Consider the following 13,140-nt stretch of genomic DNA (forward strand, 5'->3'; position numbering starts at 1 on the left):
AATCATTATTTATTCCCAGGTCACAGTTTGCAATGAAGTTTTTGGACCCCTCATTTGTCCCAATAACAAATTCTCTGACACAGGAGTTGCAAGAAAAACCTACCAAGTGGATATTCAATAGGACAGCATTTTCACGACAGAGGTGAGTTTCACGGGGAGTATGTTTTATTTAGTTTGTACTCTTCTGATATGGAACAAATGACATTATATTCTATATTACGATTTTCTTGGAACTAGGCTATTTTTGGTTACTGAAGACTTACGTCATTTATCTTGTAAAGCATTGTTCTAGATTCTTAAAAGGAATTGTAATTTGTCCAACCATTTCTCTTTCAACAGAATGCTACACTGTAGAGAAGTGTGATAAATATTAATGCTAGTGTTTCAAAGAGTCAAAACCTCTACCTTTTAAAGCACTTATTTTTGTAAAATGTTGACCAGCATTTTTAATCTTGCTAAAGGGAATACCAATAACAAAGGCACACACTAGCCTTTAACATCAAGTATCTTCTGCCTCTTTTTTTTACTTGTCCTCCAGGAGAACAGCCAATTCCTGTTCAATTTCCTTAATTCAGTCAAGTCCAATGATGACTAAACACTCATCCATAAAATGGACTTCATGATTCTAAAATCCCATATTTATTCATTCAAGTAAAAAAAGTATTAGAAATATAGAATAATTCATTGGCATTGTAGAATCAGTCCACCTATTTGTCACATCCAACTTACGGACACAATCACATGGCAGGCAGTGGGTGGCCAGCAGGTTAGAGGGTGGTGCAGCATCCCACACGACCCCTTACGCATTTCGCGGTATCTGCCAAATATCTGGACTGATGATACAAACTCAATAAAATATTGTGTCACTGATTCTTTTTTTTTACTTGAATGAAGAAAGATGTGATTTTAGAATCATGAAGTCCGTATTTTGGATGAGTGTTACATTTTTATTGAATTTGACGTTATAAGAGAATTCTTACATTTGAATTATCTTAGTTCATTGAGGAAATCTCTATTTGGTAAGCTTTTATCAGAAATAAAGAGTTTGTGGCTTATGAGAATGATCTGAAAGCACTGAGGTCTGGACTTACTGAATAGTGATAAGCCTTACCATTTACCATTTAAATGAATGGGACTTCACTGTGGCCTAACACTGCTAAGTACATTTGTTCTTACTGTAAGTGCTGATTATTTATTATGAGTGCTTAGATATCTCTACCAGTTTGTTATGCTTTTGTTTCTTGCTTTTAATTATGCATAAATAATGACTACATTTTGTCTTGGTTCTACTGAAGTCCAGTCACTTAATATTTTGATTACATTTCTAATACAATGTGTATAACTAAAGTAATGATAGCATGCAAATGCACTGTATAGTAAACATTTATAACAAGCAATCTTTTCCCATGATTTACTTTAAAAAAAAACTTAAACCTTTTCCACGTTGTTATTTTTTGTTGTTTTTTGCAGCATAAAGCTCCCTTAAAAAAAGAAAAATAATCATTCAAAATATATATATATGTTAAAGAACAAATCAGCACTACAGTGCTGGACTGAAATGAACTATTTAGTGTCACTAGCCTTAATAAAAAAAAGTGTCATAATACATTATGTCAAGAAGTGAATATAAAAAAACAGTCAAACTAATTTGACCATTTATAGTGCAACTGGTGCAAACAAGCATAAAAAGGCAGTGTATACTGTAGTTAGTGATAAAAAATAGTGTGCAATAAGTCAATACCAAATTAGTTATATCAACTTGTAGGGAATACAAAAAGGAGGCTGAGCTGCTACAGTTAGAAAATACCTTTCCAATGTGCTTAGAATGTAGAAAATGGAAAAAGAAGTGCATGCTCCAAGGTACAGACAAATTTAATTAAGTGATTCAAAAGAAAGAATCAGAATAAAACATTCATAGAACTATATCAAGTTCTTTTAAAAAGTCATGAAGACAATTCCATATCAGTGTGTATATATATATACAGTCATGTGAAAAGGAAAGTACACCCTCTTTGAATTCCATTGTTTTACATATCAGGACATAATAACAATCATCTGTTCCTTAGCAGGTCTTAAAATTAGGTAAATACAACCTCAGATAAACAACAACACATGACATATTACACGTGTCATGATTTATTTAACAAAAATAAAGCCAAAATGGAGAAGCTATGTGTGAAAAACTAAGTACACCTTATGATTCAATAGCTTGTAGAACCACCTTTAGCAGCAATAACTTGAAGTAATCGTTTTCTGTATGACTTTATTAGTCTCTCACATCGTTGTGGAGGAATTTTGGCCCACTCTTCTTTACAACGTTGCTTCAGTTCATTGAGGTTTGTGGGCATTTGTTTATGCACAGCTCTCTTAAGGTCCAGCCACAGCATTTCAATCGGGTTGAGGTCTGGACTTTGACTGGGCCATTGCAACACCTTGATTCTTTTCTTTTTCAGCCATTCTGTTGTAGATTTGCTGGTATGCTTGGGATCATTGTCCTGTTGCATGACCCAATTTCGGCCAAACTTTAGCTGTCAGACAGATGGCTTCACATCTGACTCTAGAATACTTTGGTATACAGAGGAGTTCATGGTTGACTCAATGACTGCAAGGTTCCCAGGTCCTGTGGCTGCAAAAGCAAGCCCAAATCATCACCCCTCCACCATCGTGCTTGACAGTTGGTATGAGGTGTTTGTGCTGATATGCTATGTTTGATTTTCGCCAAATGTGGCGCTGTGCATTATGGAAAAACATCTCCACTTTGGTCTCGTCTGTCTAAAGGATATTGTTCCAGAAGTCCTGTGGTTTGTTCAGATGCAACTTTGCAAACCTAAGCCATGCTGCCATGTTCTTTTTAGAGAGAAGAGGCTTTCTCCTGGCAAACCTTCCAAACAAACCATACTTGTTCAGTCTTTTTCTAATTGTACTGTTATGAACTTTAGCATTTAACATGCTAACTAGGACCTGTAGAGTCTGAGTTGTAACTCTTGGGTATTTTGCAATTTCTCTGAGCATTGCACGATCTGACCTTGGGGTGAATTTGCTGGGATGTCCACTCCTGGGAAGTTTGGCAACTGTCTTGAATGTTTTCCTCTTTTGAATAATCTTTTTCACTGTAGAATGATGGACTTTAAATTGTTTGGAAATGGCCTTATAACCCTTCCCAGATTGATGGGCAGCAACAATTGCTTCTCTAAGATCATTGCTGATGTCTTTCCTCCTTGGCATTGTGTTAACACACACCTGAATGCTCCAGATCAGCAAACTGCTAAAACGTTGGCTTTTATAGAGGTGGTCACACTTGCTGATGATCAATTAATCAAGGGCATTTGATTAGCAGCACCTGTCTGCTACTTAGCATCTTAATTCCTATGGAAGCAGTAAGGATGTACTTAGTTTTTCACACATAGCTTCTCCATTTTGGCTTTATTTTTGTTAAATAAATCATGACACGGTGTAATATGTCATGTGTTGTTGTTCATCTGAGGCTGTATTTACCTCATTTTTAGACCTGTTAAGGAACAGATTATTGTTATTATGTCCTGATATGTAAAACCATGGAATTCAAAGAGGGTGTACTTTCTTTTTCACATGACTGTATATATATATATATATATATATATATATATATATATATATATATATATATATATATATATTATATATTTATACAATAACCACTTTTGTTTGATTTATGCATTTAAAATGTCTATCATTCACTACAAAACATATATTGAAGTAAATCAAAAGCATCGTCAACATAGCAGGATAGTATATTTTAAGAGATCTGAGATTAATTATATTATCTGGTTTTTTTTAGGCGAGAGATTCTTCAGAACGTTGATGTAATCAGAAATTTTTCTTTGACCAAGAATAGTGTACGGACTGGACAGCTGATGCACTATGATTACTCCAGCCATAAGTATGTTTTTTCTATCAGCAATAACTTCAGATCACTGCTCCCAGACACCTCACCCATACAAAATAAGCATTATAACATTTGTGCAGTGATAGGCAACAGTGGGATTCTCACAGAAAGCCAATGTGGACCTGAAATAGATAAGTCCGACTTTGTTTTCCGTTGCAACTTTGCTCCAACTGAAGCTTTCCAAAAAGATGTTGGCAAGAAAACCAACCTTACAACTTTTAACCCAAGTATTCTTGAAAAGTATTACAACAATCTTTTGACCATACAGGATCGAAACAACTTTTTCCTGAATTTGAAAAAGCTGGATGGGGCCATCTTATGGATCCCAGCTTTTTTCTTCCACACTTCTGCAACAGTGACAAGGACACTGGTTGACTTTTTTGTTGAACACAAAGAGCAGTTGAAAGTCCAGTTGGCTTGGCCTGGAAATATCATGCAACATGTCAACAGGTGAGCGCTTTTATTTCCGATTGAAAAAATATATATTCCACGTTATTTTATAAGATCATGTGCCATTGAGCAATCAAATTGCGTTATTACATGTGTTTATACTTTGCAAAGATGTAAGTAAATACGAACTTTCTGAAAATGAAATTAAAATGTCTAATGTAATCGCAGGAATCATTTATCTTGTATATCATGTATATTGTTGAATTTCAATATGAAATTTAGAATAACATTAGTTAATAATGTCAAGGTTGCTGTTAATTCACAATCAAGATAAAAGCTTGTGAACACAGCGTTCTGGATTCACTTCTGCATATAGTTCTGCCCCTTGTAAATCTGCATTTCTAGACACTTGATATGCAAATGTTACACACACAACACCTTTTTTATGTAATTGTTGTTAGTTTTCTCATACAGTATTTTAAAGCATTTTCAGTATGGTTATATACAGTAGGTGTAAAGTGCTTGGCACATACATGTTATTATATGTGTACAATACTTTTCACATAACTAAACAGATATACATCATTAACACATAGTTTAAGAGGTTATTTATACACAATCATATTTAAATTGCTGTATACAAAAAGATTAGTCTTGTGGCAGAAAAAATAGCTGACGTACTGTATATGTGGATTTCCAGGTGCATAGATCTGTGTGTTACTGTGTATAGTTCAGTGTGTGTTAAAAATATTTAACATTATCCTAGGGTATTCGTGAAAAGGCAATTATGAAAAAGAAATTAAAACAATCAGTGGTGCTAACGCATTCTTAAATAGTAATCTACCACATAAAAAGTGGTTTAGTGTGAGTAACTGTGTGTCGCAGTGTGCAGGTGAGTAAGTATGTATGTCTGTGTAACTGTGTGTCGCAGTGTGCAGGTGAGTAAGTATGTATGTCTGTGTAACTGTGTGTCGCAGTGTGCAGGTGAGTAAGTATGTATGTCTGTGTAACTGTGTGTCGCAGTGTGCAGGTGAGTATGTATGTCTGTGTAACTGTGTGTCGCAGTGTGCAGGTGAGTAAGTATGTATGTCTGTGTAACTGTGTGTCGCAGTGTGCAGGTGAGTATGTATGTCTGTGTTACTGTGTGTCGCAGTGTGCAGGTGAGTATGTATGTCTGTGTTACTGTGTGTCGCAGTGTGCAGGTGAGTAAGTATGTATGTCAGTGTTACTGTGTGACTACCTCATTTTTTGGGGACGAGTAGCTTTGTGCGTACCAAAGTTCATGCAAATGATTATCCATATGTCTTTATAAAAATGAATAGGTATGTCTGACTTATTTCAAAACACATCAGATGCAACAATCCTTGAAGACTGCTCTTATGCTGTATATAAAGACAAATTGTAATACACAGACACAGAATTACACTCACCCAAAACCGTTTTTTTAATTTATTTTATTTCAAGTATGACAAAAGATAAAAGTTAGAGATGTTGAAGGGGAGGAGGGGTTTGCAAAAAATCTCTAAATGAGAACATACTCGACAGCTTCCCTAGATTACATCAAAACAGTGTAGCTAGTCTAGCTGTTTCTGTAGAGAATAGCATGACAAAACAGAAAATGTTACAGAATACAGTGTCCCTGATCCGAGTCAAAGACCAGTGTGTACTGATGATTAGTCCTATAGTATAAGATTAGTCCCACAGGCTTTGTATTTTCATCCATAGGTTGCATGACAAATAACACTTAAATCCTAGCCAGTTTTTGTGAAGGGGTTTTCAAAGTTAAAAAGTGAATATGTCATGTCCACTGTATTTCTAAGCACACCAGTAATTGTTGGAATCTGCAGTTTTTGCTGTCCCGGTTTCCAGATCACACTGACAAAACTCTATGTGACACATTAATAATCACAATTTATTTCACTGGTTCAAGATACCCATTGTCAAATTGTAGCTCCAATGATTAAATATGATTTGGCATTTCATCAAGATATGTAACCCATCTAATTTAATTTGCTGGTTTTTATTACAACAATTCATCTATTATTTTTTTTATAGTGCTCTCACATAGCAAGTTTAATTTCATTTTTCGGACTTTATTAAGTCTGGTTTGGCATGGCCTCAGTAACTGTTACTGGAGAATGCCAAACTATGAATGATAATGGTTAGGAAAGATAAAATCAGCAGAGCTAATGACACAATGAGAAAAAGAATGAAACTCATGATATGGCAATAATAGGAAACCAAGGAATATAAGATATGACATGCAAAAAAATAGGGGGGGAAAGCAACTCTTGAACAGATTTTGCCTTTCGATCTAGCAAGACCTAGTAGTAATATTACTTCCCATACTGTATCAAAGTTATTCATTTCGTGATTTTTGGAAAAAATATTGCTTTATTTTATAATAGGTTATAATGAAGCTGATTTAATGAAGTCGAGACACAGGTAGATAAAGTGACAGGCAGTGAGTTTCACCTTGGGAGTCTTCACTTTGCCTTAACCACAAGGAACCCAACTATACGGACTCCATGTAGTGCAAAATCCACCCACCAAAGGGAATAATAGGACAACAACATGCTACAAGCACCTTCAGCTTAAAATAGTAAAGTGTTGGTCAGGACGGGTGAGGCTATGTGTTATGAAGCAAGCTTCTTTTTGCCATTAAATGTGTATTTTTTAGGCCACTCTTATTAAAACTGTACAAGCAGCTTTCTTCCCACTTGCCCCCAGTGAAATTAACAGTAGTTGTGCAAGCAAATCAATTTGCAGAATTAATAAACCGTTTTCAATTTAATAAATGTATCTGTTATATTCCAATTTCTTCAGCCTGTGGTTTGGAGAGTGTTAATATGGAGCAGTAGAATCAGACACTTCTATTATAATATAGTATCAATGTATGTGTCTCTTTTTGTCTTTGAACACCATCTTTTAAACAAACTAGCTGAAATTTGGTGGAATTGTTGTTTGACATGTCTAATAAAAGTTAGTTTGATGGACCATAGAAAAAACTGTGAGCAGAAACGTGCAAAATGATCTGACTTCACATTGCTACGGTTCAGTTTAATGTTTTTAAGAAACTCATGTAAAATTGAAAAGGGCTTCAAGAAACGAAAAGCAGGATTTGCGTTTTTTCTTGTTTTGATTTATACTGTATTATATTGTATTGTATGTCTTTATTTATATAGCGCCATTAATGTACTGTACATAGCGCTTCACAGTAGTAATACATGTGGTAAATGCCTGTATGCCTAAGGAGGGTGTAACAAAACACTCAAAAACGGAGACAGAAGTCACCAAATTTGGTAAAACATAGCATGGGGAAATTCACTTTGGGGGACTTTTAGCCAGATTTGCAACATTCAGGAACTTGCGCAGATGTTTCACCCATTTGAATGTACAATCTCAAATGCTTTCCCCAAAAAATTATTTGTTGTAACAACTAATGTATCAACCCACATTTGACACAGATTGCCTGCATGCTCCATATCTGACATCCTAGGTGTTTAAACAGGTTCCAAACTTGTATTTTGATAAATAATTCATTACAGGCATGTATTGATTTAACATCACAGTCGTTATCTTATTTTTTATTGTTTATTTCTAGGTATTGGAAAAACAAGCACCTGTCACCAAAACGGCTTAGCACAGGTATCCTAATGTACACTCTCGCTTCTTCAATCTGTGAAGAAATTCACTTGTACGGATTTTGGCCATTTGGATGGGATCCCAACACAGGGAAGGACCTTCCGTACCATTATTATGATAAAAAAGGGACAAAATTCACTACAAAGTGGCAGGAGTCCCACCAGCTTCCTGCTGAGTTTAAACTGTTGTACAAAATGCACAGAGAAGGACTAACCAAGTTGACTTTGTCACATTGTGCCTAAGAACAAAAACGTGAAGTGCCAATTGTTATTGAAGTGCCCAAAATGTAGTTGAGTATTCATCAAAAATGAACACTATGTACTTCATGCTATAGAATGTAGCTTATTTTATCTGTCCCTGGTATTGTTTGGTGAATTGATTTTTTTTGTATTTAGCAACAGCATAATTATAAACTTTCACAGAATTGAGAATGGTAACAATTGAAAGTATTTATAATATAGCTTTGTTTTCCATTCATAAACCTGCTGCTACATATGTATTTTAAAGTCTTTTTATTACCATTCAGGAATACAGTATTTGAACATTTATATGGTGATGTTCCACCGTCATGGTCAAAGGGAATCCTACCTATTGCTGAAGCACATTTAAAGTTATTCTGTTTAGTAATTTTATTAGCAATCATTTTGTGGGGGGGGGGAATCAACCTACCATTTTATGCAAGCTCTAATATGTACATTAAGCATTGAATAGATCTGATTTGCACAGTTCAGTATTTTCTGTTTATTTAGCAGTACCCAAAGCTGTTTCCATGCTGCAGACGGAACATCAGTGGTGCTTAACTCCAGTCCTCAAGCCCTCCCCTCAACCGGTCAGGTTTTCAGGATATCCCTGCTTCAGTAAAGGTGGCTCAGTCTTTGACTGACTGCGCCTCTGATTGAACCAACTGTGCTGAAGCTGGGATGTCCGGAAAACCTGACCTGTTGGGGGGTGGGTGGGGGGGAGGAGGGTTTGAGGACTGGAGTTGAGAAACCACTGCAGTAGATGGACAGTTGTATTTGTATTCCACAGCTAACCAAATCCTTTAATTCACGTTCATTTGTTAAGCTACGGTAAAAGTAAACATGCTTTATTCTTATTTGGTAGCAGCGATTTAATGTACTTTATCTATCAAATGAGAAAAGGGCATTAGATTTGATACTAACAAATGCAGATGTTAAATATATTAAAGGTATAACATATTTTAACACAACTGAATTGTGCATTTTGTGGAGAATAAGACCAGCAGTGTAACTGACCAGTTCTAGTCGAAAATTATTGGTAAAACATTTTTAGGGTGCTTAAATATTTTGAATCGTTAAAGCACAGGGAAATGAGACTGATAGGCTGTGAGATAGATGCACAGTAAGAAATACAAGTCTGGTGAAGCAGCTTTGGCCATAACGCCCTGACAGTGTTAGGAGGTACATGCAAAATGAAGAGTGTAAAATAGTTATATTGTAGGCGGGAATGCATTTACTGTGTAGCTTTGCACTGGGGAAAAGAACCCTCAATGTTATAAATGGACACATACAGTACTAGAACAAGCTAGGATTTGTCAGGCATTAGCAACTTGCCAAAAGCACTAGAATATGAATAAGTGGAGAGAATGAGTGATCTACAGGCTAAGACATTAGACTGTAAACTGGTTTCTTTACAGGGCCCCTGGTCCCAGTGCCACCTCCATATGACCTTGGGCATAAACTTGGATTTAGTTGACAAGTTATATGTACCACATGCACAAAGCCCTTTCACTTCTCAGGACTTAGCATGTGTTCTACAGGTAGTGCTTGAGAGTGTGAGCAGCTATCCCTATGCCTCAGACAACAAAGTATGATTGTAATTAAGCTCTACGGTGCAAGGGCTCAGTTTTCCTGTTTTATCCCCTTATGTACAGGACTGCATTGATCAGCAGAGCGTTGTAAGAATAACGTATTATTAAAGTTCCAAAAACATCCATCAGTAATATAATGATTGATTAAAACCAAACAATGTGCTTTGATTGATCAACAAAGCTTTCAAGGACCTATTTTCTGTAAGATAGATAGTTAACATATACACTGGTGCAAAACTCCAGTTCATCTTTGAGAAATTCTTCCCAGAATAATTTGACAGCGTCCATATTAGCAACACTATGCCTGAATTTTTAGAAGGTTGAGTAAAACATTATGAACAATATAACAAGCTCTATATTTGAAGTGAGGCCATAAAATCAAGTTTACTGTAAATTTGAACAATTGCGGTGACCCGACCGCTAAGCCTAATACTTGAAAAAGGTATTACTATATATAACTGGGTGCAATAGGGGAAACTATGATATCGTTTAACAGGGTGGGTTCCAAAAGGAACCTGAAAAGATCCTATATATAGCACTCTGTGGAAAAAGGTAAGTGGACTGATAGTCCGTGAGTTAACAAATGTCTCCACAAGGGGGGTCAATTGACCAGAGGCTGACCATACATGAAATATTGTAACGATGCTCGTCTCAAGCAAGAAACGTACCCACAGGGCTGAGGTAGGAATATGAAAGAACCGACCTGAGCCGAGGGACAGAGTCCTGATAGAGTAGTGTGTCGTAAGCCGAAGGTCAGGGCTTGCAGCAGAGTTGCATAGTCGGTGAGAATGCAGAGGTCGAGGCAGGCGGAAGACAGGGGTGGTCGTGGTATGTAGCTGGGTCTGGTACGAGGAAGACAAAAGGTAAGTACGTCGCATGTATTCAGCATGAACTGAAACTTTGCTTGGCAACTCCCTGCTTACAGGGCTTTTAAAGGAAGCTGCCAGGAGCAAAAATGGAGGATCCTGCAACAGAGGGCGAGCTAGAGCAAAATCCCGGTCCGGACTCAGAAAACTCAGGACGGATTTTGCAAAACCTCATACATATATAATATATGTCCACATAGGACTAAAATTCAAAACAATAACATTTTAATAATAATATCCATAATAACAAGTGAACATATAATACAAAGTGCAACAAAAATCCTCATCGTTGGAGAACGCCTAGGTGTGTATGTTCAGTAAGGTAAAAAATCACCTGTACCTCTATACCATACAGTTCTGGTGTGAATAAACAACCATGTGCGGTATATATAATTGATGAGAGGTACAGGAAATAGCATATATATAAAACACACCAACAATGATCAGTAGGTACAGTACAGCAGCACACAGATAGCACAAACAACTAATAATCCTGTGTATCATAGGGAAAACCCACAAAGGCCAAGCAAAACCTTCTATGTAAACAAATATCTCAATTTGGAGCAAAGTGGTAATGGATATAATTATCCACAGTAGAGATACATATGCTAGGTCAGTAGTAATAGGTCAAAGTGGCATGTATGTTTAACCAAGGAGAATATGTCTCACATATCCTGCCTGGGTACTCCCCGTAAAAAAACATGGGGACACTGCCACAACTGACCAGTATCCAAGTATGTATAGTAATGGCTACTAAGTGGAGTCTAATATATAGGTATTAGGAACAATGAACAAACAACTATACAGTAGTCCTTATAGATAAATGGTAGGATACATAAATCTATGCATTATGTACATAGTGGCTGCCTGGATCAGCTAGGACTCAGATCATTCCATAATTAGCAATATAGGCATAGAGGGAAATAGCCTAATGCTAAATGGTATCTAAAGTATATACATGGAGCGTGTAGTGTGTGAGCCATGTAAAAATGGATCTAATAGCCAAACTCCACTCCATCCCCCTGATGAAGTGTGCCGTGTCCCGCGAAACACGCAACGGGGATTGATCACGTCATGATGGTGACATCTTCTAGCGAGGCGACGCCATCGTGGTGCAGCAGCAGCAGAATAGCTACATGGCTTGTATCTCGGTGTTTGGCTATTAGAGCCGTTATTACATGGCTCACACACTACACGCTCCATGAATATACTTTAGATACCATTTAGCATTAAGCTATTTCCCTCTGTTCCTATATTGCTAATTATGGAATGATCTGAGTCCTAGCTGATCCAGGTAGCCACTATGTACATAATGCATAGGTTTATGTATCCTACCATTTATCTATAAGGACTACTGTATGGTTGTTTGTTCATTGTTCCTAATACCTATATATTAGACTCCATTTAGTAGCCATTACTATAGATACTTGGATACTGGTCAGTTGTGGCAGTGTCCCCATGGTTTTTTACGGGTAGTACCAAGGCAGGATATGTGAGAGATATTCTCCTTGGTTAAACACACATGCTGCTTTGACCTATTACTACTGACCTAGCATATGTATCTCTACTGTGGAAAATTATATCCATTACCACTTTGCTCCAAATTGAGATATTTGTTTACAGTACATAGAAGGTTTTGCTTGGCTTTTGTGGGTTTTTCCCTATGCTACATAGGATTATCAGTCATTTGTTGTATCTGTGTGCTGCTGTAACTACTGATTATTGTTGGTGTGTTTTATATATATATGCTATTTCCTGTACCTCTCATCAATTATATAAACCGCACATGGATGTTTATTCACACCAGAACTGTATGGTATAAAGGTACAGGTGATTTTCTATCATACATACACACCTAGGCGTTCTCCTCCTATGAGGATTTTAGTTGCACTTTGTATTATATGTTCACTTGTTATTATGGATATTATTATTAAAATTTTATTGTTTTGAATTTTAGTCCTTTGTGGACATATATTTTATATGTCATATGGTCAGCCTCTGGTCAATTGACCCCCTTTTGGAGACATTTGTTATCTCACAGACTATCAGTCCACTTACCTGTTTCCACAGAGAGGGCTATGTATAGAATATTTTCAGGTTCCTTTTGGAACTTACCCTGTTAAATGATATTACTGTAAATTTGTCAGAATGATTTTTTTAACCTCCCTCAAAAATGTTGTTGATTCTATTATAATTTTATATATTTTCATAAACCGTTTTTGTTGTTTTAGCTATGGCCATGCAGTAGAAGAAGCTAAATATATGTACCTAATGTCACTTATCTATTTACTGCAATTAGAAAATGCTGCATTTTGGTAATGATTTTGGATAAAAGTGCTATAATTTGCTTAACATGGAATTGAAATGCTTTTATTTTTTTACTCATATTGGTCAGGCGAGAAAACCCTTTGTTTTGATAATTTTCATGCCCATAAAGAGTACTTCAAATGTAGCACCAATTATTGTACCTGTTAACGCATTAG

The 13,140-nt window shown here is 36.3% G+C and overlaps 1 protein-coding gene across 5 annotated transcripts in view; it reads left to right on the plus strand.

The window, feature by feature from the left end:
* The window catches only part of ST8SIA3 (ST8 alpha-N-acetyl-neuraminide alpha-2,8-sialyltransferase 3), a 32,468-nt gene extending 22,179 nt beyond the window's left edge, over positions 1–10,289 (plus strand). For all 5 annotated transcript variants that reach the window (XM_075586922.1, XM_075586951.1, XM_075586942.1 and 2 more), the window contains 3 exons: positions 20–142; positions 3,818–4,375; positions 7,920–10,289. In XM_075586922.1, coding sequence (XP_075443037.1) covers positions 20–142; positions 3,818–4,375; positions 7,920–8,202 — 964 coding nt within the window. In that variant the 3' untranslated portion in view covers positions 8,203–10,289. The remainder of the gene's footprint in view (positions 1–19; positions 143–3,817; positions 4,376–7,919) is intronic.
* The last annotated feature ends 2,851 nt before the right edge of the window (positions 10,290–13,140 follow it).

Source organism: Ascaphus truei, chromosome 1, assembly GCF_040206685.1.
Source record: "Ascaphus truei isolate aAscTru1 chromosome 1, aAscTru1.hap1, whole genome shotgun sequence".
Taxonomy (NCBI): Eukaryota; Metazoa; Chordata; class Amphibia; order Anura; family Ascaphidae; genus Ascaphus; species Ascaphus truei.